Source organism: Stenella coeruleoalba, assembly GCF_951394435.1.
Source record: "Stenella coeruleoalba genome assembly, chromosome: 20".
Taxonomy (NCBI): Eukaryota; Metazoa; Chordata; class Mammalia; order Artiodactyla; family Delphinidae; genus Stenella; species Stenella coeruleoalba.
This window is the reverse complement of record NC_137166.1, coordinates 13,411,217-13,438,934: the sequence shown is the minus strand read 5'-3', so window position 1 is coordinate 13,438,934 and position 27,718 is coordinate 13,411,217. Positions and strand designations below refer to the sequence as shown.

Sequence of the window (27,718 nt, the reverse complement as noted above, 5' to 3'; positions counted from 1 at the left end):
GCCCCAAAGACGTGGAGCGCCAACGAGCCGTGGGGGGGTCCTCGCGGGGCCGGAAGCGAGGAATGGGGACCAAGATGGCAGACCACGATTCCGCTCAGAAGCTGTTAGGGTTGCCTCCGCCGCCTGACGGCGTGGGAGGAGGCAGCTGTTCGGAAATCTCCACTGAGCTCATTCGCTCCCTGACCGAGCTGCAGGAGCTGGAAGCTGTGTATCAACGGCTCTGCGGCGAGGAGGTGGGGGACTGAGGTTCTTTTTCCAAGAGGATGCAGGGGCAGTGGGCTTAGGAGCCGTCAGTCTTGGGAAATTCAGGCTGTGGGAAGGTCTCTTCTTGCCGAGGAAACAAAAAAGCACCTACTCGAGAAGCAAGCGTGTAGTTGAGTGTAGTTGGGGCGACCTGACTTCTCTGTTTACTCAGTCTCATGCCCCCAAGCATGTTTTCCTCTCATCTAGGGGATCTGCCCCCACTCCCCCGTTGATTTCCCTGGCCCTTAATCTCTAGGTTTCTCCGCGAGAGTGAAGTTAGACTTGAGGGTATACGCCGACTCGCTTGCTTTTCAAAATAAGAGTAAAGGCTCTCTTGCAACGGCTTAGCAATTTTAAAAATTACGAAATCCTTTTACCCCATTATCTCATTTAAGCGAGAAATCATTGCAAATAACCTTGAAGCGTTTTAAGATTTCCTCCTGTGGGGAATGAATTTGGGGGTGTAATTTTAGTCTTTCAGTTAAATGCAGGGCTTTATAGAAGCTTGAGATTTTAAGACTCAGGCACAACTGTTCTAATCTTGGACAAGTCACTTCATCTCTTGTGCCCCTGCGTGGTGTCCAGTGAGGGGCGTGGGCTATATTCTGTCGAAGATTCATTCCTTGCAGGCTGCTTTACTTTTCCGTGCGACTTGATGATGTCAATACAATTTTGAATGCCATTTGGGCTCCTTGCCAGTCAGAAGAAAGATCTAAACTCTAATCTAAAAGTTTAGTAGCTGTTTCCTAAACCAAACTATTATTAAGGTTGAGCACAAAAGGCAATTTCATACTGGAGCAGAGGTGGTCATTGATATCTTGAGAATTTTCAAATATAATATTAACTTATACCAACTCTAGCAGCTTCTAATACGTTTTTCAGCAAGATGTGCTTTATAAAGTTCAGTACTAAGCTTGCATTCAATGAATGGGGGGAAAAAGTAAGTCAGTCTTACAAACAGAACAAACAATATTAGTTTTGTATTTGTATTTGATGACTGTCAAGGGCATGTTTTCCTCTGGATCCTACTGGACTATTTCAGTAGAAACATATAGCTGATACTTCTGTCTTTTGTTGAGCCATACGCAACATGCTATGTTAAGCACTTTATATGTGTTTTCTTGTTTGGCTCACACAACAGTCGTATGGGGTATATATTACTGTCCCTAGTTTACAGATGAAGAAACTCAAGCATAAGAAGGTTACATTAATTAAGGTAGTGCAATAAATGCCTTGGCTGAGAGAGAATTATATTTATCGCTTCTGGCTACTGACTATACACTAGAAGAGACTTTTTATAACTGCCACTTTAGAAGTTTCATTTGTTTATTTGAGCCTTTATATTTTAAATGCCTTCCTGTGTTAGGCACTATGCTAATGAAATTGAATAAAAGTTTATGTACTCCCTTTGTTGTGTTCATCTCCTAGATGTAATAAGATACGCATAAGGTAACAATTATTATGTAATATGGTAAGTGCAGAAATGAAGTATTGTTTGTTAAAGTCCTAGAGGAGCTTAGTGAGAGGAAAGAAGACATTTGAAATGGGATTTACCCTTCAGCCAAGTGGTTGGATTAGATAACTCTTAAGGTTCCTTCTGATCATGCTAATGACAGGTTGTTTCTCTGTGTTTCAGAAAGTGGTGGAGAGAGAGCTGGATGCTCTTTTAGAGCAGCAAAACACCATTGAAAGTAAAATGGTCACTCTCCACCGGATGGGGTGAGTCTTCATCTCAGCAAGACCTATTGTTAATTCCATTAGGGTCCACTAGATAAGTTATTATTTTTCCTAACATTCTGTTATACAATGCAAGTTGAGTTTGAATTGAAAAGGAGCATTACCTCCAGGTAAAGTGTTTACCTAAGGGTATAGTTAAGCTGTTCTCAAAGTGTCCTTGGACCAGCAAGTATCAACATTTGGAAACTTGTTAGAAAAGCAAATTTTGGGACCTCACCCCAAACCTATTATACCAGAAACTCTGGGGGTGGGGCCCTAGACTCTCCAGCTTAATGTGCATACCAGGTGGTTCTGACATATGGCTCAAGTTTGAGAACCCCTGTTTTTACATATTATGTATATTTTCTAGTCATAAAAATTGCTCTTTGATTTCATCATCCTCTTAGATTGTTGATTAGTGCATTTTATGCTCACTTAACACTTGGGGGAATCTAAATAGTTTCTTTGGCAGTACTTATTTAGGGGTGTCTTTAGTAGTTAATAAAATTAATTTATTATTAAGTATAGGCCTGAGTTTTCACTAAAACACTCTTGAGAAAAAGCTGTGAATAGAATGAACAGAGCTAAGAGTTGTAGGGAGGTACAAAAAAAGTAGAAGACGTAGTCTCCATCTGCAAAAAAAATTTTTCCATCTCTTCTACTATCTACTCCTATGGATATGTGTGCTGACAATGTGTGTCTCCAGTCCCAACCTGCAGTTGATTGAAGGAGATGCAAAGCAGCTAGCTGGAATGATCACCTTTACCTGCAACCTAGCTGAGAATGTGTCCAGCAAAGTCCGTCAGCTTGACCTGGCCAAGGTAATCCCGTTGAGCTTTTGATATTTGAGTTAGTAGAGGGCAGTAGAGAAGCTACCACGTTAGAAATTAGAGTAGCACCATCCAATAGAAACCTAATGCAGGATACCAAAACCAGACGAAGCTCTCACAAAAAAACTCCAGACCAATAGCTGTTATGAATATAGGCATACAAATCCTCAAAAACACTAGCAAATCAAATCCAGCAACATATATTAAAAAAAAAGACTATACTGTGACCAAGTGGGATTTCTCCCAGGCATGCAAGTTTGGTTTAGCCTCTGAAAATCAATGAATGTAACATATCATATCAATAGAATAAAGGACAAAAACCATAAGATCGGGCTTCCCTGGTGGCACAGAGGTTAAGAATCCGCCTGCCAATGCAGGGGACACGGATTCGAGCCCTAGTCCAGGAAGATCCCTTAGTTGCCGCGGAGCAACTAAGCCCACGTGCCACAACTACTGAGCCCGCGTGCCTAGAGCCCATGCCCCGTAACAAGAGAAGCCACTGCAATGAGAAGCCCGTGCACCACAAGGAAGAGTAACCCCTGCTCGCCTCAAGTAGAGAAAAGCCCGCGCGCAGCAACAGACACCCAGTGCAGCCAAAAAAAAAATAGGTAAAATTAAAAAAAAAAAAACCATATGATCATCTCATAGACTCAAAAAAAGTATTTGACAAAATCCAGCACCCCTTTTGATAAAAATACTCAACAGACTTGGAACAGAAGAGACTTCCTCAACCTGATAAAGGGCGTCTGTGAAAATCCCACAGCTAATATACTTATTGGTGAAAGACTAGGTGCCTCCCCCCAAGTTCAGGAACAAAACAAGGATGTTAGCTCTTGCTGCTACTCTTTAACATTGTACTGGAGGTGCAGTACAGGTTAACATTGTACAGGGCAGTTAGCTAAGAAAATGAAATAAAAGTCATTCAGATTGGAAAAGAAATCTAATATGAACCCCACATGTGATGTAAAATTTCCCAGTGACCGTTTTTAAAAAGCAAAACAGAAATGGGTGAATGTAATTTTAACAATTTAAAAATAACATTTGTTTAACCCATTATATCGGAAATTACTATGAAACGGTATCAGTGAGATATTTTACCTTATTTTGTGCTAAGTCTTTGAAATCCAGTATGTATTTTACTCGTATACATCTTCACTTGGACTGGTCACATCTCTTGTCTTTTTTTTTATTTTTTTAAGATACAGTTTATTGCCACATTTATACCTCTTTTTTTTTAAGTTTTTATTTTTATTTTATTTTTTTTGGCCGTGCCACACAGCTTGTGGGATCTTAGTTCCCAACCGGGAATTAAACCTGGACCACAGCAGTGAAAGCGCCAAATCCTAACCACTGGACCACCAGGATATTCCCCACGGACTAGTCACATTTCAAGCACTCATTAGCCACAGGTGGTTCATAGCTGCTGTATTGAACACGAGCACAGGATCTGGGTTCTTGAACAAGTCAGTCCCAGCCTCAGATTGCCCCTGTGAAATAGCATAACAATTCCCTATCTATTTGTTCAGATTCTGCCAAAATAATTTACCATGAAACGTTATAGCCACACAGCTACCAACTCACATATTAAAGTTTTCTTAAATGTCTTGCTTCTTTAAAACAAAAATACTGGACTTCTCTGGTGGTGCAGTGGTTAAGAATCCGCCTGCCAATGCAGGGGACATGAGTTCGAGCCCTGGTCCTGGAAAAATCCCACATGTCACAGAGCAAGTTAAGCCTGTGCGCCACAACTACTGAACCTGCGCTCTAGAGCCCACGAGCCACAACTACTGAAGTCCACGTGCCACAACTACTGAAGCCTGCGCGCCTAGAGCCTGTGCTCCGCAACAAGAGAAGCCACCGCAATGAGAAGCCTGCGCACCGCAACGAAGAGTAGCCCCTGCTCGCCACAACCAGAGAAAGCCCACACACAGCAACGAAGACCCAACGCAGCCAAAAATAAATAAAATAAAATAAATTAAAAAAAAAAGAATCCACCTGCCAATACAGGGGACACGGGTTCGACCCCTGGTCTGGGAAGATCCCACATGCCGCAGAGCAACTAAGCCCGTGCGCCACAACTACTGAGCCTGCACTCTAGAGCCTGCGAGCCACAGCTACTGAGCCCATGTGCTGCAACTACTGAGCCCGTGCTCTAGACCCTGTGAACCCTAGAGCCCCCCCCCGCCGCTCACTGCAACTAGAGAAAGCCTGCATGCAGCAACGAAGACCCAATGCAGCCAAAAAAAAAAAAAAAAAAAACATTGTAAGGACATTGTAAATCAACTATACTCCAATAAAAATTTTACAAAAAGAATGAAATACTGACAAAGATAATATATAAAAAGTAAATAAAAATACTTTTCATGTATTTTGCATATTTTATTACCTGGTTTACAATATCATGTCCCCAAAATGTCAAATACATTTTGATTGTGTTATAAATTAAACAGTATAAGCCAAATATAAATATGGATTATTCCCGTTCCTACTTCCATTAAAATAAATGACCTGGTCAGTCAAGTAAATAAAATTGTGTGATACCCAACAGTAGTATTGACCATCGTCAACAAGTTTTGTGAGTGGTAGTGGTGGTGCTTTTTAGTTTACCAGTGAAAGCTGAAAAGGACGTCTGGTTAATCACATTCAGCCCCTGAAACTCTCTACCTTCTGGAGAGAGATTTTTGAAAGAATAGGACATTGTTTCTAACCACCAGGTCTTTTTGCAGAATCGCCTCTATCAGGCCATTCAGAGAGCTGATGACATCTTGGACCTGAAGTTCTGCATGGATGGAGTTCAGACTGCTTTGAGAAATGAAGATTATGAGCAGGCTGCAGCCCACATTCATCGCTACTTGTGCTTGGACAAGTCAGTCATCGAGCTCAGCCGACAGGGCAAAGAAGGTTGGCATCCCAAACTGTTGATTTGTAGTTTAGTTACAAGCGTCTGTAATCTAGTTTAAACATCTGTAATTTCTAGTTTAGGTACAAGCATCTGTAATCTGAACTAGGCAGTCTCAACCAGCAAAAGGACATCTGTTAGGAAATTTCCTTGTCTGGTACTAGACCCTGTGTAGGTCCTAGACCATCACGAGGCAGAAGTTGTTCTTCCTACTTTACGGAAAAGAAAACTGAATCCAGACCTACTACCCGTGGGTTCTTTACACTTGACCATGTTGCCTGTTTATAAAATTTAAATTAGGGACTTCCCTGGTGGTCCAGTGGATAAGACTGCATGCTCCCAATACAGGGGGCCCGGGGTTGATCCCTGGTCAGGGAACTAGATCCCGCATGCCACATCTAAGACCCAGTGCAGCCAAATAAATAAATATATATATTTTTTAATTTAAAATTAAATTTTTAGCTTGGTATTCTGGGCCTTCTATGATCTCAACCCACTCTGTCTTTCTAGCCTTATTTCATGCCATTCAGTTATGCGTCCATCCATTGTGCACACATTTATTGAGCTCCTCTATATACCAGGATATGTACTATCTGCAATACTCTGCATCTTTCTGTTTCTAATCCTTTGCTCATTTCATTCCCCTTGCCTGGAATGTATGTTCCCCCTGCTCAGGTATCAAAATCCTGCCCGTCTTTGAGAGATGGAATATCATCTCTAGGAAGGCTTTTCTGATTACTTCAACCAGATATGTGACTGTGGCACCTTTCTTATGACACTTACCATACACTGAATTTTATTACAGTTATCTGCACACAAATCTTATTTTGTTCAGTTGATTGTAACTTCTCTGACAATAGGATCATGGCTGATTCATCTCTTTTTTTATTTTTGCGGTACACGGGCCTCTCACTGTTGTGGCCTCTCCCATTGTGGACCACAGGCTCCGGACGTGCAGGCTCAGTGGCCATGGCTCATGGGCCCAGCCGCTCCGTGGCATATGGGATCTTCCCGGACCAGGACACGAACCCATGTCCCCTGCATCGGCAGGCAGACTCTCAACCACTGCGCCACCAGGGAAGCCCTTCTCTTTTTTATTTTTTTAATTTTTTTTATTTTTTGCGATACGTGGGCTTCTCACTGTTGTGGCCTCTCCCGTTGCGGAGCACAGGCTCCGGACACGCAGGCTCAGCGGCCATGGCTCGCGGGCCTAGCCACTCCGTGGCATGTGGGATCTTCCTGGACCGGGGCACGAACCCGTGTCCCCTGCATCGGCAGGTGGACTCTCAACTACTGCGCCACCAGGGAAGCCCGGAAAGCCCTTCTCTTAATCATCCATATTGTTAGTACAGCATCTTACACACACTAAGTGCTCATTATATATTTTTGGAATGTGCAGACCAGGTGGCATATACCTGACATAGTACCATTCTTTACCTTAATTCTCATTTTCTCCCCATTATGCAGGCAGCATGATTGATGCCAACCTGAAATTGCTGCAGGAAGCTGAGCAGCGTCTCAAAGCCATTGTCACAGAGAAGTTTGCCATTGCCACTAAGGAAGGGGATCTGCCCCAGGTGGAGCGCTTCTTCAAGATCTTCCCACTGCTGGGTTTGCATGAGGAGGGACTAAGCAAGTTCTCAGAATACCTTTGCAAGCAGGTATGACTCCTGATTGCTTGGCAGGATAATGTACAGTTCTCCACCTGCAGATTGGGGCACTGGGTGGATACATTTTCTGTGGATACTTTTTTACCTCTGGATTTGACTCCCCTTTTCTGCTGTATCCTGGCAGGACTGGATGCATACATTCATTCAACACTTACCTATTTCCAGTCTACTGTGTATCAGGCATGGTCTGGACATCTGCTGCTGTACATTTATTTCTAACAGACCAAGTGAAAGTATAGAAAAATTAAAATGCAGACTCTCTGACAAGCTGAATCACCCTTTCCAGGCTGTCAACCAGGGACTGGCTTCTTTTAAGAGCATTCAGAGAAGTTGGTTAGTGGTTTTAAGACTTCATAACCAAGCTTGAGTCTCAAAATAAGACTTGGTGATGAGGGGGGAACCCAGGCTTACGTCTCAAAAATTGAGATGAAGCAGGTGAGGTCACTTAAGATTAAAACTGAAAAAGAAACAGGCTTCAGTTTTTCTCAGCTCGCCTCTACCCAGCCCATCCTTAGATGGAGAGAAGCAAACATCAGTAGGCATATGTGCACAGGGTTGTTGTTATTTAACTATATGTCACAGTGCATCCTGTCCCCACCCCCTCAATTCTATATAATGGAACATTATTTTGCCATTAAGAAAAATGAGACAGTTCCATATGTGCTGACACATTTTACTCTCTAACGTGTGGTTGGTTAAGTTAAATAACAGTATGCTATCATTCATGTTTAAAATGAAGGGAGTGGCAGTAAAAATGTATGCTTATATAAACATAGGATATTTTTGGAATGGTTAACAGTGGTCGCCTCTCAAGAGGAGACTTAGGAGACCAAGAGACATAGGTAAGATGAAGAACTACTTCTCACCAGACACTCCTTTGTTTCTTTTGAATGTTTAAGTATGTTTTACCCATTCTAAAAATTAATTAACTAAAAATAAAATATAACTGCTTTATGGGACTTTTTCGTTTTAAATTTATTTTTGGCTACATTGGGTCTTCATTGCTGCACACGGGCTTTCCCTAGTTGTGGCGAGTGGGAGCTACTCTTCATTGTGGTGTGCAGGCTTCTCATTGTGGTGGCTTCTTTTGCTGCAGAGCATGGGCTCTAGGCGTGCAGGCTTCAGTAGTTGTGGCACGTGGGCTCAGTAGTTGTGGCTCATGGGCTCTAGAGCGCAAGCTCAGTAGTTGTGGCACAAGGGCCTAGTTGCTCCGTGGCACGTGGGATCTTCCTGAAACAGGGATCGAACCTGTGTCCCCTGCACTGGCAGGCGGATTCTTAACCACTGCACCACCAGGGAAGTCCCTTTGGTACTCTTATATCAGTATTTTTTTTTTTTAATCAGTACTTTGCCATCTGAAACCTGGAAATGGTTTCTACTGTTAATCCCTTAAAAATCCCTTCCAAGTACCCAGATTCCTTCCCCTGCTCAACGAAGCACCATTAATAATAACTTTGAGTTATACTTTGAAACAATTATTGAAACTTGGGACTCTCTCCCCAGTTTAATGACTGTAGATGTTATCAAAGAAAAGGAAAGCTTTATTTATACCTCTGAATGGAAGAAGAGTTAACTGTGTTAAGTTCTTTGTCTTCCCTGAGGCCTGGACAACCCAGAGCCCCCAAGGGATGTTCCTGTGTGCTGCCTAGGCTTTCAAGCATCAAGGGAAAAAGAAAGCCAATGGGAGGTCTTTTTGGAAAACTGAAGCTAGCCTTTGGTCTAAGAAATATATGTGGGGACTCCTGGGTGGCGCAGTGGTTAAGTATCCGCCTGCCAATGCAGGGAACACGGGTTCCATCCCTGGTCTGGGAAGATCCCACATGCCGTGGGGCAATTAAGCCCGTGGGCCACAACTACTGAGCCTGCACTCTAGAGCCCACGAGCCACAACTACTGAAGCCTGCGTGCTCTAAAACCTGCGTGCCGCAACTACTGAAGCCCACGCACCTAGAGCCCATGCTCCTCAACAAGAGAAGCCACCACAATGAGAAGCCCGCACAATGCAACGAAGAGTAGCCCCCACTCGCCGCAACTAGAAAAAGCCTGCACATAGCAGCAAAGACCCAACACAGACAAAATAAAATTTAAAAAAGTTGAAAAAATAACTTTAGCATTCTCTTGTGTATATATGTGCATATATATGTTCAAAACAGAAATATGAGCAGTTAACCTTTAAAAAAAAAAAGTGCGGATTTTCTACTTTTTCAGGTGGCCAGTAAAGCTGAGGAGAATCTACTGTTGGTTCTAGGGACAGACATGAGTGATCGAAGAGCTGCAGTCATCTTTGCAGATACACTCACTCTTCTGTTTGAAGGCAAGCCCTTTTTCCACTCTCGGGAGACTGGAGACACTTATAACACCTGCATCACTAGCTTTTCTTTTCTCCTCACTAGCCTGATGCCTTTAATTTAATCCTATGGTTTGCTGTGTGTTGACTTATTGGAGAATTAACTTCCCAATTCAGTACCTGATTAGCAAAGATTAGTTAGCGTCTCTCAGATGTTTTGATTCTCCCTAGTCCTCGAGACCCAAACTCTAAGAGTGAATTTAACCCCAAAATAAATGACTGGGAAAAGTGATGCTTATTTCCAAAGATGCTCCTGTAGAAACTATTAGTATATTTTATCAAATGCCTGCTGGTTTACTAAGCACTGTGCATATTTAATAGACAGATTTGCTTAGCAACTCCTGGCACTGACGAGTACAATTTGTGTTCATTTTGGGAAGTAAAACAGCCAAAAAGGGTTGAATTAGACCCCAGGTCAGTCCTGGATGGAAGAAAGGAGTTTATCTTGTGGGAAGAATATTTGGAATACAACCCTGTCACTTTTTCCCTTCTAGGGATTGCCCGAATTGTAGAGACCCATCAACCAATAGTGGAAACCTATTATGGCCCAGGGAGACTTTATACCCTGATAAAATATCTGCAGGTGGAATGTGACAGACAGGTGGAGAAGGTGGTAGACAAGTTCATCAAGCAGAGGGACTACCACCAGCAGGTGAGCAGGGGAGGCTTATAGGTGGTTTAGTAGCAGCATTAGCGAGCAACACTGAATAGAATAAATTAGGGAGGGGAGTGAAAAAAGGTGCAGCTAGGAGAAAAATGGCAAATGCAGACTGCCCTGCTTCTTGCCTCTCACCAGCTACTTTGGACTTGAGGTGTTGTCAAGTTAATGATGGCCTCAGTACATGACTGAGAAGGAAGTAGAAAGGGCTTCCTAAAAGGAACACAACAGAAACGTTAGACCACTTCTCTATCACAAAATGTACAAGAGTGCCTTCTAGTGATTTAATGGAGTTTTACTTCTTAAGGTCCTATTCAGTGTTAAGTAATTTGTCTCAGATTTCTCCTTCATTCCTTAAGTGCTAAAGGTGTAACATTTGCTTTTTTAGAACTTTGTTTCTCCATTCCTTTGAGCAGATAAAGTAGGAGTAGGACTTAGAAATAGGAGTAGCCCCATACAATTTTATTTCTAGAACTCTGGGAGACTCTAGACAGTAGTCCATTGGAACAGCACTAGCATCACTTTTAAGTGCGATAACAGAGGTGAATGTTAGCGTTATAAATCACAAGGAAGTCTTTGGCGCCTCATCCTGAGAGCCTACTTTTGGCTTGTCTGTTAAACAAACTAAACCTAAACATACTTATGCCAGAAGTTTGGAGTGACCAGCGAGGGGCAGAAAGAAGGAGGGAGGGGAAGAGCATTCTCATTTCTGTGGTATATTGCAGTTCCGGCATGTCCAGAGCAACTTGATGAGAAACTCTACATCAGAAAAAATAGAACCAAGGTAATGCGCTTTTCTTCAGCCCATAGGAGTTTGAATTGGTAATCAAGTATCATTCAGAGACTGCTCTCTTACAATGTGGTTTATGTTTTAAAAATACTTTATCTATGACTTTTTAAAATTTTTTTGCGGTATACGGGCCTCTCACTGCTGTGGCCTCTCCCGTTGCGGAGCACAGGCTCCGGATGCACAGTCTCAGCGGCCATGGCTCACGGGCCCAGCCGCTCTGCGGCATGTGGGATCTTCCTGGACCGAGGCGCGAATCCGTGTCCCCTGCATCGGCAGGCGGACTCTCAACCACTGCGCCACCAGGGAAGCCCTATGACTCTTTTTTTAAATGGAATATAGCATACAAACAAAAGCATATGTATAACATATTTGTGTTTTGTAAAGAATGCTAGATCATTACCAATACTTTTGAACTCCCCAAAGTGACTCTCCTCCCCCAAAAGTAACTACTATCCTAAAATTTTTAACTTTTACTTTTTTCTAATAAAAGTAACATATGCTTATTAAAAGAAATGCCAAACATAAAAGTGTATTCATTCAATCAGTAAATTTTTACTCTATACTTATTACGTGCCAGGCACTGGTCCTTGGTACTGGGGATATGTCAGAAAGCAAAGTGAACAAAACAGACATAATTCTTTCTTTGTGGCATTTATGGTCTATAAAGTAGACAATAATAGCTAACATGTATATGGTGTGTACTGTTTGCCAGACATTGTTCTAAACACTTAACCAATATTAAATCATTTAATCTAGGGTTTCTCAGCTTCCATACTATTGGCATTTTGGCTGGGTAATTTTTTTGTTGTGGAGAACTACCTGTGCATTGTAAAATGTTTAGCAGCATCCCTGGCCTCAACCCACTAGATGCTGGTAGCGTGATATCACCAGACATTGCCGAATGTACCCCAGGAGGTAAAGTCGCCCCCAGTTAAGATCACTGATTTAATCCATAAACACTTTTTACAGATGAGGAAACTGAAGCCTGGAGAGGTTAAGTGACTTGCCCAAGGTTGTTCAACTAGAAAGTGGCAGAGCCAGGAATAGAATCCAAGCAGTCTGAGTCTAGAGTTGGTGCTGTTAACCATTACAACATACTGAGCATAGAGTACAGGAAAGCATGTAATAAAGGGATGTAACCTAAGCTGATGAAGTTCAAGAAAAAAAATCGCGAGGAAATGACCTTAGATATGAGACTTTAAGAGTAAATAGGGGGACCCCCTGGTGGCGCAGTGGTTAAGACTCCATGCTCCCAATGCAGAGGGCAGGGGTTCCATCCCTGGTTGGGTTCCATCCCTAAGATCCTGCATGCCGCGCAGCACGGAAAGAGTAAATAGGATAAGAGGTGAAATGTGTAACACGTAGAGCAGGGAAAGCACGTGTAAAGACCCTGTGTATTTGAAAAACCCAAAGAAGGCCAGTATAGCTGAAGTGCAGCGAGTTGGCAAGAGCCTGCTATGAGATGAACCTGGTGAGGTTGTTAGAGTCAGGCCATTCAGTGTCTTGTATCCTAAGAGCTATGGAAATCATGTGATTACGGTATGACCAGATTTATGTTTTGAAAAGATTTCTTGGACTTCAGTGTGGAAAATGAGTTAATTTTTTCTATAATGTGAGGGAGGGGATCAACTTCATTCTTGGTAATGTGGATCTTTGTTATCCCAGCACAATTGTTGAGAAGACTACTCTTTCTTCATTGAATTGTCTTAGCATTCTGGTTGGAAATCTGTTGACCATAAACGTCAAGATTTCTGGACTGTTAGTTAATCTGTATGTCTATTCTTATGCCAGTAAAACCACACCGTCTTGTTTGCTGTAGCTTTGTAGTAAGTTTTAAAATTGCAAAGTGTGAGTCTTCCAAGTCCTTACTTTTCCAAGATTGTTTTGGCTATTCATCTGGATAGATGAATGGGTGTGAGACACAGTTTAAGGATGTACCCTAAAAAATCCCAGCACAGCCACATGAGGACTTAGGGAGGTGTGATTTCTTTCCCATGAAGCATCAATCATTTTTACTAATAGATCATTTTAAACCACTAACAAAAATACGTCTCCCAATCTCTTATTTAGCCCTGGCAGGATTTTAGGGGGTGAATAGTTCAGGTGAAACATGCAAATGGAATATGTGGTTGACAGCTGTCACTGATTATAATTGGACCAGCAGAGCCAGGAAGTCCATCGGGCAGAGCTGACCCTTCTGGGCCCAGGGGGAAGGGGAGTTTGGGACTATGTTTTCCCTGTAGCTCTTATATCTGAAGGAATCCAGTGTCCTGCTTATTCTTTCTGCTCCATGTGTCTCAGGGAACTGGATCCTATCCTGACTGAGGTCACCCTGATGAATGCCCGCAGTGAGCTGTACTTACGCTTCCTCAGGAAAAGAATCAGCTCAGATTTTGAGGTGGGGGACTCCATGGCCTCAGAAGAAGTAAAACAAGGTAAAGGCATTTCCCATGTTCTCTGGGATGGGTTGGGGTATAGTTGGCTCTGTTTTGTAATACTTAAGTCACAGATCTTTTAATAAGGAAATAATTGGGGCTTATTAGTTTGTGGGGGGGGTCTGTGGACAAATTGACTCCCAGGAGGAAATCTAGACTTCCCAGATTTTAGAATTGGACTGGCTCTTTGAGGCCATCTAACCATTTTACAGATGAGGAAAGCTAAAGGCAAGAGTGGTTCAATGATTTTCCTCTGCTCTGTTCCCCACACTATGCTTCCTCACCAGCTCAGATTTAGGGATTGGTGTTTAAGTAGGTGATATGTGCACAAGATAGATAGGTAGGTAGATAGAACAAAAAAATATACATAATTTCATGAGGGAACTTAAAGGAGTGATAGAAATATTCTAAAACTGGATTGTGGCTATTGTTACAAAACTCTATAAAACTACTAAAAAAAATCATTGAATTGTACATGTACAGTGGGTGAATTTTATGGTATATAAATTATACCTCAATGGAGTACTGAGGTATAATATTGAGAAAAGAATATGTAGTATAAAGAGTATATAAAAAGAGTACATGGTATAAAGAAAGCCTTTCACTCCCTCCCTCAGTCTCCCAGTTCCTCCAGTCACAATTTTGGAAGGGATAAATATGTTGAATAAAAAGGTGTGCCATGGTCCTATTTCATGGACAAATTGACTCTCCACGTTTTTAAGAAGACCATTTAATTCCTACTCGTTGAGTATAGGCAGGATTCCCTGAACTGGAGACCTGAAACTGACCCAACATCTGTGGCATTCTGCATGGCTTGTATCAATAATACACAGCAAGGGAATTATTTATATGACCCAGGTGGGTTTTTTTTTTTTTTGCCACGCTGCGTGACTTGCGGGATCTTAGTTCCCCGACCAGGGATCGAACTCATGCCCCCTGAAGTGGAAGCACGGAGTCCTAACCACTGAATCACCAGGGAATTCCCTGAATTGGTGTTTAAAGGAGGATTCATGCTCATTTAGAGTTTGGTGCTTATTGCTGTTATAATAATAACCATGTGTGTTTAGAGTTGCACTGTTTAATACAGAAGCCACAAGCCATTTAATTAAAATTAAATAAAATGTAAAATTCAGTTCCTCTATCATATTAAGCACATTTCAAGTACTTAATAGTGGTACTATATTAGACAATAGATATAGAACATCTCCGTCATCACAGAAAATTCTGTTGGATAGCACTGGTTAGAGAATGAAATGGTCTGTACCCAATATATTTTAGTCTTTGGCTTTGGAAGCTTATGTCTTTTTTTTTTTTTTTTTTTTTTTTGGAAGCTTATGTCTTTTGAGTCTTACCAGTTAATTCTAAGGAGATAATGGAAAAGAAGTAAAAACTTCTTTGTACAATAACATTAACTAAAATCTCCAATGACTATGATTTTCAGTTATCTCTAATAATGGCAAAATGTTTGGAAATAACCCAGGTGTCTAAAAACAGACCATCTACATGATAAGATATCACAGCCATTAAAAATAAGTAAGCTAAAAAGAAGAACTAAGCCATGTAGAAACATTGAAATATTTGTGATATAATTTCTAAGCAGAATACAAAATTTTCTTGGTACTGTGATTATAACCATGTAAATCATGTACAGATTTGGAACAGAGACTAGAAAGGGACCTGAAAAAAAATGATCCATTTCCCTTGGGGAAGAAGAGTGAGTATTCCTTTCTTGGCTGTCTCCTAGAGCACCAGAAGTCCCTGGACAAACTCCTCAATAACTGCCTACTGAGCTGCACCATGCAGGAGCTAATTGGTCTATATATTACCATGGAGGAATACTTCATGAGGGAGACTGTCAACAAGGTAGGAGAGAGGACACATCCCTGGGAATTGGGGCTTCCTGTCCAAGAAGCCAGGCTGAAGGGAAAGGCTGAGGCATGTCATAGTTCTTGTTCCTACTTTGAGAATACCCTTGCATGCAGACTGAGTGTACTGCTTTGAATAGTTAGAGGGCATCTTTGGAGTGATCAGGCTCTTTGTGGACCCAACTGGGACTTCTTTCCCAAGGATCACAAAAGAACACCTCAGCTCCTCAGGGAACCTACCTGTTCCCTGCCTCTCTGGAGGTATGTGAGTGAGGAGCCTTGGGAAAGAAGGGCCTTGCCTGGTGTCTTACAACCTACATAACAGATGTTCCCAAGGCAAACGCCCTAAATACTTAATTTCCTAACGTGGTGATTAGTAGGGAAGTGAGCTATTTTGGCAAGGAAGAACCACTCCAAGCTGTGACCAGAATAAGCTATGTTGGGAAAAACACGGACAAGGTACAGAAAAGGGAGCAGAGCCAGGGCCTGTTCCAGAACCATCTAGAACCGTGACATACAGAACTGGGGCCCTCATTGGATGCTTTGCCTTTTGTGTAGGCTGTGGCTCTGGACACCTATGAGAAGGGCCAGTTGACATCCAGCATGGTGGATGATGTCTTCTACATTGTTAAGAAGTGCATTGGGCGGGCTCTGTCTAGCTCCAGCATCGACTGTCTCTGTGCCATGATCAACCTCGCCACCACAGAGCTGGAGTCTGACTTCAGGTACAGTTAACACCCTTTCTGCTTTCTAGGAGGCAAAAAGGTCCTAGTTGTGGTTGCTTCCTGAGGCCCATTTTGTTTTTTCCTCTTTTTCCTTATGATTGTAGTTCAGTTCTATACAGGGTATAAGCTCCCATCCGTAGCACAACATCCTTGACTCCAGGCAGTTGTACAGCAACCAGATATGTTATAGGCCAAAACTGTGTTCCCTGGACTGGATTGGAGGGGTTATTAGCCCTCAGACCTAGGAAAGAGACCAGGCAGCTCAGATGAGGGCAGTAGTTGTAATTTTAACAATGATAATTACCACTGCTACAGACCAGGCACTGTGCTAACTTCCTGCTCCTGTTCGGTCCTAATAGCGACCCTATGAGGTAGGAACCATTTAGCTCTCTTTTGTAAATGAGGAAACAGGCTCAGGGAGATCACACATCTCATAAATGGTAGAATATGGAGTAGAGTGTGACATTCAAAACCTATTCTCTCAACTCTTACACGGTACTGCCTTTCACTAAGCTGTACTGCCTTCTCTTGAGTATTTTGGAGCTCAGTGGCGTTAAGTGAAAGCCTCATAGGGAGTAAAGAGTTGGCCAGTCTCCTCTGTATTCTTTCATATCAGTGCCTTTGAGAGGGTGTTGGCCTCTCATACCCTGGCTGCTAAGCGTCTTGTGTGGTGGTCTCAAGGATTGGTTATTCCCTGGAAAGAGCAACTTATGCTTCTGGGTCAGGGTAGTGAGCCCTTTGGTGATGCTGAACTGGAGGCCAGGTTGAGTGCTGTCAATCCTCATATGCCAATCTGCCCCCCAGGGACGTTCTGTGTAATAAGCTGCGGATGGGCTTCCCAGCCACCACTTTTCAGGACATCCAGCGTGGGGTGACAAGTGCCGTGAACATCATGCATAGCAGCCTCCAGCAGGGCAAATTTGACACTAAAGGCATCGAGAGTACTGACGAGGCCAAGCTGTCCTTCCTGGTAGGTAGCCCCACAGGTTGTGAGCTGCTCAATTTATCTCAAGGGGTTGAACTGTGACCTCTAAGCCACAGTATAACAAGCCTTCAACTGGAGGCTTTTCCTCCAGTATCTATATACAAGGAAAACTCCTCCTTTAAGGAAAGCTCCTCCTAGAAGGTTGTGAAACCATTTCTTACCCAGGGACCTATTTCAGAGCAGCCCGAGCCAGGACATGCACTGCACTGTTCCCTGCCTGGAAGGCTAGGCGCCTCAGCTCTCCCCAGCACTTGTTCCCAAGAGCACTACCCAGCTGCTGAGGGGCTCCACTGAGTATCAAGCTTGGATTACATCTGTGCCAGGCCCCCAGACTACTTCCCTGAGGACATCCCACAACATGGGTTGGGGCTGACCTGTTAGGCCTACCAAACTGCTTTTCTAGCGTACTTCTCAGGCTCTCAGCTTCCTCAGAAAGGTGACCTTCTTAAAGTCCTGCTACACAGAACGGCAGTCTTACCATTGTGTGACAGCTGGGGAAGGAGAATCGTGGAAGGACGAAGGGATTTATACAGGGTAACAACTAATTTGTGATGAGCCAGAAAGAATGCAGATGAGCCCTGGGCCTGTGATCAGGCGTTTCTGGCACATGGTGTCTTTTCATGTGTGGGTACAGCGCCGTCAGAGGTCATTCTTCTCCACCCCCACACTGGCCAGGCTCTGAGTCTGCTTGGCTCCTGGGGTTCAGAGACCTGACGGAAGCATCCAGCAGCAGAGCTCTCAGTCAACAGTCCACACATGGGGTCTCTGAACACCTGGGGGTAGGATGCAAAAATGTATACACTTTTTTTTTCTAGAAGCAAGGTCCTTAGCTTTTATCATTCTTAAAGGGGCCTATAACACCAAAAGAGTTAAGATGTTGCTTTCAGAGACAGAAGCCTAAACATGCTAATATCTACTTTGCCCCTATGCAGGGGAGCCCACAGTAACTAGTCCTCAGATCCAATGAAGTCTATTTAGGAAACCTTACTTTCTCCTTGTCATTGAAAATATCTTCCCTGAGCATGGGTTCTATCTTTTTAGGATGTCATGGTTGATGCCAAAAAAGAGGATGAACTCCAAGAAACTATTGCCTCTGAAATATAGTACCTTTGGAGAACTTTGCCAAAATTTCTGGCAACCAACTTCATATGATCATGAACTGACTTAAATTTTTCATTTTGTTTGCCTTCTATTTCATTTTTTATAGAACTTATTTTTATTCTTTCATTTCTCTGCTCAGAAATGACTCCTTGCTACCTACCATATCAAAACTAGACATCTTTGCCTGACAGTTTGTTGAAGGCCTCCAGAATCTGATCCATCCTGTCACTCTAGTCCTGTTTTCCGTCCCTTGGCTCCACGAGTCCCCAGTAGGCTGGCTGCTGTGTGTTCACACATTCGCTGCTCCCATTCAGACAGCTTCATTGTTTGAGGGCCCAGAAGATAAGGCCAACAAGAAAAGGTGATGCTAAATGCTTGGTGACAGTTTTCTGATTTTCCTGATGCCAAGTACTTAAAATGTCATCACTGCCACTGTAGGACCTATTTCTTATGTCACCTTGATTCATTTGGCTGTCAAGATGAATTCCCCAACAGTGCTGATGTATCATTCACCATGAGCTAGCGATAAGCCCAGTGAATCCATGCTTACAAGTACTGTCAGTACAAGGAAACTTTGACATCAAAGTTTTTGGTATTTGAAATCAATACCATTTGAACTCAAATCCATTTTTCCCTCATGACGGATTTTACTTATGCCCTCAGGTGCCTTGGAAACATTTATGTTGTGGCCTTCATCCTTGAGCTGTCATGACAGTGCAGTTATTTCTCTGGAAGCTTGCGATGTTAGCAGCCTTGTGCTGTGGCATGCTAATGAAAGACCTCAAGTCTCATCCATCCACCATGCAAGTGGTCTTAGCAGCATTGTCAGCAGCGTGATCTTGCAGTATTAGCTGCAGCACACTGACAAGGGCAGTATTTTTGTGGAAGACAGGAGGGACATCCTAATCTCAATCCCTGGGGTTATGGGATTCTTCTTTCACCCTGAAATCCTGAAGCTTCTGACTCATCTCTTGAAATACTAGCCCCTCCTCGAAGTACCTCACCTTGGCCTTCCTGGTCATGGCACCAGAACACCAGTTTAAAGGCAATGTGATCTTCTCAAACTCTAATCTCTCCTACACAAGGCCTCTAAATTAGTATTCCCAAACAAGAGCTGTGCTCGTGTGGCATTCACCCACTTTATATAATCGTCAGTGCCACTCCGTTGTCCACAGGACAGCATAGCTCCCAATTCCCAGTCTGACTTCACCCATCTCTGCAGCTCCACCTCTTGCCATTTCCCTGTACATGTCTGTGCACTGACTCTCCTGGTCCCCAAATACCTTTGGATTTTATGCCACTCTGCATTTGCTTATGTTATCCTTTCTCCAGAAGATAGTCATTCACTCATTCAGTCATTCAACAAATATTTATTGAGAAACTTCTATATATCAGGCACTGTTCTAGGTTTTTGAGCTGCACTGCCCAGTATGGTGTGGCTATTTAAATTTAATTTTAAACTAAAAATCCAGCTCCTGAGTTGCACCAGCCACATTTCAAGTGCTCAGTAGCAACACATGGCTATTGCTACTGTACTGGACAGTTCAGATTTAGAATACTGCCATCATCAAGAAAGTTCTCTTGGACGGTGCTATGCTAGAGATACAGCTGTAGAGAAGACAGACTAGATCCCTGCCTTCTGGAGCTCTCATCCTAGTAGGAAAGGAAAACAAGAAACAAACAAGACAATATCAGATAATCCTAAGTACCATTAAGATAATATCAAACAGGAGACTGGACTAGAGGAGGCCGATGGGGGTGGAGAAATGTACTCACCCTCCTCTCCTATCAGAATTATGTTCCAGCCTTTTAAGTTCCACTCAGTTACCTACTCTACCATGGAGTTTCCTAGAATGCCTCAGACCAAAACATTGTGTCTTTCCTGTAAATGACCATAGCAGTTTTTACCTTAATTGTCACTTTTGTCACATGCTGCTTTTTATGATTGGTGTTTCTGTACCAAACTCATAAGGCCATTGAGTTATGAAGGAAGGAGCCCTTGGCCTAGAGTGGGGAGACCTAAATTCTAATCCTGGCTCTAATCCTGTCACTCTTTGAAATGCTGTCCTCCTACCCTGCTTTATTTTTCCTCATGGCATTTATCACTACCTGACACTTATTTATTGACTTCCCTTCTGGAATGTAAACTCTGCGAGGGGATGGATTTTGTCTGTTAACTGCTTTCTTCCCAGTACCTAGAATAGTGCCTGGCACATAGTGGGCACTTTAAATATTTGCTGAATCAAAAGTTGACTGACCTTGGTGAATTATTTCACCTTCTTAGGAGTCATGTTTCCACCTGTGAGCTGGCTTGATAATACAGTTGACTCTTGAACAACACAGGTTTGAACTGCACAGGTCCACTTATACGTGGATTTTTTTCAATGGTAAAATACTACAGTACTACACAATTCACAGTTGGTTGAATCTACAGATGCAGATACGGAGGGCCAACTCTAAGTTACGTGCTGATTTTCGACCGCATTCCTAACCCCTGCGTTGTTCAAGGGTCAACTATACTTGTTTTGAAGAAGGTATTCAACAGAGCCAAAGAACTAATGATGAGAAAATGCCTCATAGGTGGTAGGCTCTCAGGAAGCATTTCTTTAATCAATGTCAGCTGTTGCATCACCGACCTGGACTTGGAGGTTTGGAGCCCAAGGACTTCTCCGAGACTTGCATGCCTAAACATGGAACAAAAAGACCTGAAACCTTGGGTCACTACCTCTGAGGTCAGATGGCTTCGCTGCCTTTGTGTCAAGCCCAGGAGAAAGGGCGAGCCTGGTTCACCATTCTGCCCACTGAGACCTGAGCCCACTGCCTGATGACACTGGTGTGGGTGGTCCTTAGCGCCCCCCACCCCCACCCTGAGCCTCAGGAGTGCAGCTGTCAGCCAGTCTGGCCTTGGAGTGGGTACAAATAATAGTGATCAGGAAGTCACATTCTTCTGTCCTTGTCTCCCAGGTGACCCTGAACAATGTGGAAGTCTGCAGTGAAAACATCTCCACTTTGAAGAAGACACTGGAGGTACAGGGGAAATTGCCTATCAGCTTTCAGTGGCTGTAGCCTCCCCAGACCTCCTTTTGAGAGTGAGCCCTGTGCACTCTTCCTAGTGGGAGCTATGGCATTCCCTGGCATTGAGCCAGCTCTTCTTCAGAGCATTTGAGGGGATTCATTAGTGAATGACATGGTAGCAGGACATCTCTGAACTATGGGGAGAGCTCTGACCCATGAGTTAGGAGATCAATTCAAATTAGCTCTTCCAGCACATACTTGGCATGTGACCTTGGACAAATCCCTTAACTCCCTGAGCTTCAGTTCTCTCATCTGTGAAACAAGATACAGATCTCCATGGTGCCCTGCTTTGGGTTTGTTGCTTGGCCCGATAAAAAAAACAGGATTGAAAGCACTTTATAAAAGTGATAAAGCCGGGCTTCCCTGGTGGCGCAGTGGTTGAGAGTCTGCCTGCCGATGCAAGGAACACGGGTTCGTGCCCCGGTCCGGGAAGATCCCACATGCCGTGGAGCGGCTGGGCCCGTGAGCCATGGCCACTGAGCCTGCGCGTCCGGAGCCTGTGCTCTGCAACAGGAGAGGCCACAGCAGTGAGAGGCCCGCATAACGCAAAAAAAAAAAGTGATAAAGCCCTCTATAAATTTTGAGATGAAGATGATATGGGGGGAATTCCCTGGCTGTCCAATGGTTAGGGCTGTGCTTTCACTGCCAACGGCGCAGGTTCAATCCCTGGTCAAGGAACTAAGATCCCGCAAGCTGCGTGGCGTGACCGGAAAAAAAAAAAATGATGATATAGGGTTCACTTAACCCTATACAGAACCAGTTGCTGTTGTTTTTTTTTTTTTTTTTTTTTTTTCAGTACGCGGGCCTCTCACTGTTGTGGCCTCTCCTGTTGCGGAGCACAGGCTCCGGACGCACAGGCTCAGCGGCCGTGGCTCACGGGCCCAGCCGCTCTGCGGCATGTGGGGTCCTCCCAGACCGGGGCACAAACCCGTGTCCCCTGCATTGGCAGGCGGACTTGCAACCACTGCACCACCAGGGAAGCCCTGTTGTCATTTTTTTAAGGAAGGCCATATAACAGTGGAAATTGCTTGGGCTTGGAAGTCACATACCCCTGAGTTCAAGTCCCCACTTGACCACTGACCAGTTGTGTGGCCTGAAGCAAGTTCTCTAACCTCCCTGAGCCTCAGTTTCCTCTTTTGTATACAGGGGTAATGCTCTCTGCCCCACAGGTTTGTTGTGAGAATTGAACAAGAATATAAAGCACCTGGTACATGAGTGGCATGCAGTGGTAGTTAATGATTGTATTAGTAGTTATACATAACATCATGGAGCAATCACTTTGTTAAGTATTAGAAAACGAAGAGCCCAGCTCTCCATCACTCCCCAATTCTGCCTCTGGGAGAAGAGGGAAGCCAGAGTCCTGCCTCCCCAGCGGACACTCATACCAGGGAAGATGCTTGGCTACAGAAGCATGGGGCTCAGTGCCGAGGCTGGTGCTGAGTGTTGGCTTTAGGGCTGGGCGGACTGAGGAGGCCAGGAGCCAGCACGTGAGAAGAGGGCCTAGTTGCTGACGGGGTCCCTGAGGGAGGCTCGGAGAGAGCAGTCAGGTGGGAGTTTACAGTGTAAACTGGACCAGATTAGGAATTCACCCCCAAAAAGGCCTTAAAATGGAATAAAATAAGAGCAATATTCACTAACTACCAGCAGTGTAGTGTCTCTCACGTTATAAGTGTTCAACAAGGTAGTTGTTGTTTTCAAGTCATGGCACGTTAGACTGTATTCCAGATTTTTTCCTTAACGTTAATTAGTCTGTTGGATTTTGAATTAAATTTTTGGGAAATGTTAGGAATTCAGAACTGAGCCAGCAGAATTAGCCAAGTGAATGAAAAGAAGGGTAATAAAGAGCTGGAAAAACAATTCCCATAAATCGCCCCTCCCCCTTAGATTTGCATTTCACATGTATTCTTTCTCAACCCCATCAGCAGTCCTTTGAGATAGGCAGGTCAGGTGGTGTGAGATCCGTTTAACAGATGAGGTTAAAAGGCTAGTTAAAGATAGTAAGTATTGGAGCTGCAACAGGGACCAAGGACCTCTCCCGGCTAGATCAGTCCCTTTGCAGCTCTTCCTCACAGCTGCTCCTACTGTAGCCAAAATGGCACCAACTGTTAGGAGGCTATAGGAAATGCAGGCAGCTTCTGCCAACCCAAAGCAGCTCCCCCTGTGGCATTCTCTGCAGCTAGACCTTAGTGTGGGATTAGGAACAGGTGCCCTGGAGCCATAATTCCCAGCTTGAATCCCAGCTTCACGACTTACTGCTGTGTGGCTTTAGGCAAGTTATTAATTTCCCGGTGCCTTAGTTTCCTCATCTATACAGTAGGGATAATAACAGTGCCTACTCCATAAGAAAGGTACTTTAATTAATAAAAGTAAAATGCTTAAAACTGGGGCCCTGGCACAGAGTAAACACTTAAATCTTACCTATGGTCATGACAATATCCCCTGGGCAGCCAGACCAAATTATTTACTAAGCAGATCCTATTACAATAGCTAGTGTCTCCTTAGTGCCTACTACGTTCCAAGCACTGGGCTAAGCACTTTGTGCATCATCTCATCCAACTCTCAAAACCACCATGGGAGCAGGAATGTGTTCCCACTTTATGGCCAAGGAAATTAAAGCTCAGAAGCTTTAAATCACTTGACCAAGGTCGCTCAACTAATACATGGCTGAGCCAGGATTTGAAGCCAGGAATGCCTGACTCTAAAGGTGTGAAAAACTTCTGATATTTGTGTTTCTTACTCACACCCCCTGACACCAATACCCTCATATTACAAAGAGGGAAGTGGGAGCCAAATGACTAGCCACGGGATCAAATCCAGGTTTCCTGAGACCCAGCCAGGGTTCTTGCCTCGGATTGACCAGAGCTGCTCCCAGAGAAGGCTAGAATGTTGGCCTCTTCGCCCTCCTCACACGCCCATGGCCCAGGCATGCTACGAAGCCTGATGGCTGGGTGTTTTCCCCTAGAGTGACTGCACCAAGCTGTTCAACCAAGGCATTGGAGGGGAGCAGGCCCAGGCCAAGTTTGACAGCTGCCTTTCTGACTTGGTTGCCGTGTCCAACAAATTCCGAGACCTCTTGCAGGTAAGCCCCAGGTTCAACTGCTGCCTGAATCCTGGGCCTGTGTCTTGCTCTGAGAATATTGTCACTGGCTTATCATGGGCTTCATGCATATAAGAAAACGGGAGGCGGGGAAGAGGAGGCACGAGGGAGCAGAGTACAAGCCACTGAACTTGTGCGAGTCCCTTGAAGACTAAAGGTTTTTCAGCAGTGCAGCTGTCACGTTGACAAGATGGCATTCTGGTCCTCTAGAATCTCCACAGTGCCAGGAGCCCTCAGAAGGGTCCTCAGAGGAAATTGAACCATGTGGGTACTGAGATCTGCTTGGCCTTAGCCGAAGGTGCTGCCTAGTACCAGGCACTCAGAAATCTCTTCTTTCTAGAGTTTAACAGACCAACCCCATGGTCTCATCTCTGGCCTGGACCTGAATCAGAATATATCTGGAAAGGAACAAGTTGTTCCTGGAGTCTTTGATTAGCATTATTTCTGTTAGACTTCAGACAGGGCCTGCAGAAAAGCCTCATGACTGGAAGGATGCCCTGACAGTCAAAGGATGGGTAGAGCAGGAGAAAGGGAAGGGATGGAGGCATGTGCCTTCTGTGTCTGATGCGTCTTTGCCTTGTCCTACAGGAAGGGCTGATGGAGCTAAGCAGCACAGCCATCAAGCCGCAGGTGCAGCCTTGGATCAACACCTTTCTCTCTGTTTCCCACAACATCGAGGAGGTCAGCCTGACCACGGACGGCCACAAAGCCCAGGATTACCCCTCATTCCCTGGCCCACAGCTGGAGTGCAGTGGAGCTGTCTGAACAGACTAGACCTTACATATTTCTCAGGCCCACTTCCCCTGTGCTCGAAGGCTAGGTTCGTCCCAGAAACAGGTGGTTCCTCCCAGAAACAGGTTGTTCCTGCAGTCAGAGGGCTCCGAAAGACACCTAAAGGGAGTTTGCCTTGACCTGACGCATTCTCATTTATTGAGGCTCTTTTTGCCCCACATCTTATAGACTTGGGACCTCCCTCCCTCCCTCTTTCTCTCCCTCCCTCTCTCCCTCCCTCTCTCCCTCCCTCTCTCCCTCCCTCTCTCCCTCCCTCTCCGCATTGAGTCTTCATTGCTGTGCGTGCGCTTTCTCTAGTTGCAGTGAGCAGGGGCTACTCTTTGTTGCGGTGCGTGGGCTCTAGGCGCACAGGCTTCAGTAGCTGTGGCACGCGGGTTCAGTAGTTGTGGCGCGCGGGCTCTAGAGCGCAGGCTCAGTAGTTTTGGCACACGGGCTTAGTTGCTCTGCAGCATGTGGGATCTTCCCAGACCAGGGCTCAAACCCGTGTCTCCTGCATTGGCAGGTGGATTCTTAACCACCACACCCCCAGGGAAGCCCCTCTAGCCTAATCTTTTCATTCCTGTATAACATGAGATACAAGAGGGGATAAACTGCCAGGAGCTTTGCCATATTGCGTGGGCCACTGCTGCAGCCCGGGGCTGTTTGCTGGTCAGAAGCGTGATGCAGAAACAGCAGCAGTTTCTGCCAGCCTGATTTTAAGCTGATTTTAGGCTGGATGAGTTATAAGCTACAAGGGTGGGGGTGAATGGTCCTTCTTGGAGACGCCCCTGGTGACCCACCTTGCTTCCTGATAATAGGAAGAATTCAATGACTATGAGGCCAATGACCCTTGGGTACAACAGTTCATCCTTAATCTGGAGCAGCAAATGGCAGAGTTCAAGGTGAGCAGGGGCTCTTGGGACCAGCCTATAGAATTACCCACCTCTGCCCCAGTCAGCAGCCTGAGGCTTCTCATCACACTCCTGCTGGGAACCCAGGAAGCTCTTCCGAGCCCCAGGCCATAGAAATACTCCCACAGGAGAAAGACTCCTGGGAGGCAGAGGGGTGAGTTGGGACTCCCGCTGATGCCTAACCTGTTTGCAGGCCAGCCTGTCTCCAGTCATCTACGACAGCCTGACCAGCCTCATGACCAGCCTTGTCGCAGTCGAGTTAGAGAAAGTGGTGCTAAAGTCCACCTTCAACCGGGTAATGTCAAGGAGGCACAGGCCCCCCTGCTCTGTTGCTTTCCCTCTAAGGAAGACAAGTCCGTCTCCTCTGTCTGCCCAGGCCCTGCATATCTAGGCTCAGTCCTGCCCTGAGGCAGTGGGGCCAGCTGAGGCACCATCTGAGGCCCAGCTGGCCTTGCAGCCCAGCACTGAGTGAAATTGGGGGCCAGTTCTGCTTGGCCAGAGGGCCAGACCTTAAACAGTGACTGGGCCCGTGTTCCCTTGCAGCTGGGCGGTCTGCAGTTTGACAAGGAACTGAGGTCACTCATTGCCTACCTCACCACGGTGACCACCTGGACCATCCGAGACAAGTTTGCCCGGCTCTCCCAGATGGCCACAATCCTCAATCTGGAGCGGGTATGTAGGGCTCCCTTGGCCTAGCCAGGGAAAGGTGACTGGGAAGAGAGGCAGAGATAAAATTTGAATCCCTGCCACTCCCTCAAAACCAAGTCTCCACCAGCAACCCAGCCCTGCAGGCCACCTTCTTCCTGGGCACCCCTGCTCTGCCTCTGGTGGAGCCCAAGGCCTTCTCTCAAGATAGCCCCTCCTTGCTGACTCGTCTCTGTTCTTCCCCGTAGGTGACCGAGATCCTAGATTACTGGGGCGCGAACTCTGGCCCATTGACGTGGCGCCTCACTCCTGCTGAAGTACGCCAGGTGCTGGCTCTGCGCATAGACTTCCGCAGCGAGGACATCAAGAGGCTGCGCCTGTAGCTGCCAGGGTGACCCCACCTGGCCCATCACGCTTTGGGGCCCATTCCCTAAGTGGCCACAGCCCAGACTGTTCCACTGCTGGCAGCAGGGAAACAAGGCCCCGACGCAGTCCACTCTCTGTTCTCAGACCTGTCAGGGTGCTTTGGGAGACAGTCTCTCCCCACCAAGTGAGGTAGGTCCCCCTTGGCTCCTAATTAGGTGGGGAAGACAGGGCAGGCCAGTCTCCTGCACGGGTAGTCATTCTCTCGTCCTTGGACACTGCAGCAAACGGGCTGCCAGTCTTAAAGGACTTAGGTTTATCTAGGGACCTAAGGAATTAGGTTTATTCCGAGGAGAGGCTGTGATGCTTATGATAACCCTAAATAAAGATACTCCTTGAAGAGATGCCAGTGTGCTGTTGCCAGGAAGGGCTGGATGCTACAGAGCAAGACAGGTCCATCAGTTGCACTGAAATGTGAAGGCAAAAGCCTAAATCCTCAGCCTCCTCCCACACCCAGAGAGGCACATGGCCACCACCAGGACCCACATGATAACAGGTACCTCATCCAATCCCGGACCCTCATCCCATCTCTT

At 45.1% G+C, this 27,718-nt stretch overlaps 1 protein-coding gene across 3 annotated transcripts; it reads left to right on the top strand.

The window, feature by feature from the left end:
- Positions 1–58: 58 nt before the first annotated feature.
- On the top strand, positions 59–27,718 carry COG4 (component of oligomeric golgi complex 4). 3 transcript variants are annotated; one of them, XM_079906789.1, is made up of 19 exons: positions 59–233; positions 1,880–1,962; positions 2,666–2,780; positions 5,516–5,690; positions 7,156–7,349; positions 9,566–9,671; positions 10,199–10,356; positions 11,088–11,146; positions 13,454–13,587; positions 15,332–15,450; positions 16,011–16,177; positions 16,982–17,147; positions 21,228–21,290; positions 24,301–24,417; positions 25,024–25,065; positions 26,025–26,108; positions 26,311–26,412; positions 26,661–26,789; positions 27,011–27,718. In XM_079906789.1, the coding sequence occupies exons 1-19, from the start codon at positions 63–65 to the stop codon at positions 27,143–27,145; spliced, it is 2,319 nt and encodes a 772-aa protein (XP_079762915.1). In that variant the 5' UTR covers positions 59–62; the 3' UTR covers positions 27,146–27,718. The 3 variants fall into 3 exon arrangements, with proteins under 3 accessions (XP_079762915.1, XP_079762914.1, XP_079762916.1); XM_079906788.1 differs by having other exon boundaries at positions 25,024–25,116; XM_079906790.1 differs by lacking the exon at positions 21,228–21,290 and having other exon boundaries at positions 25,024–25,116.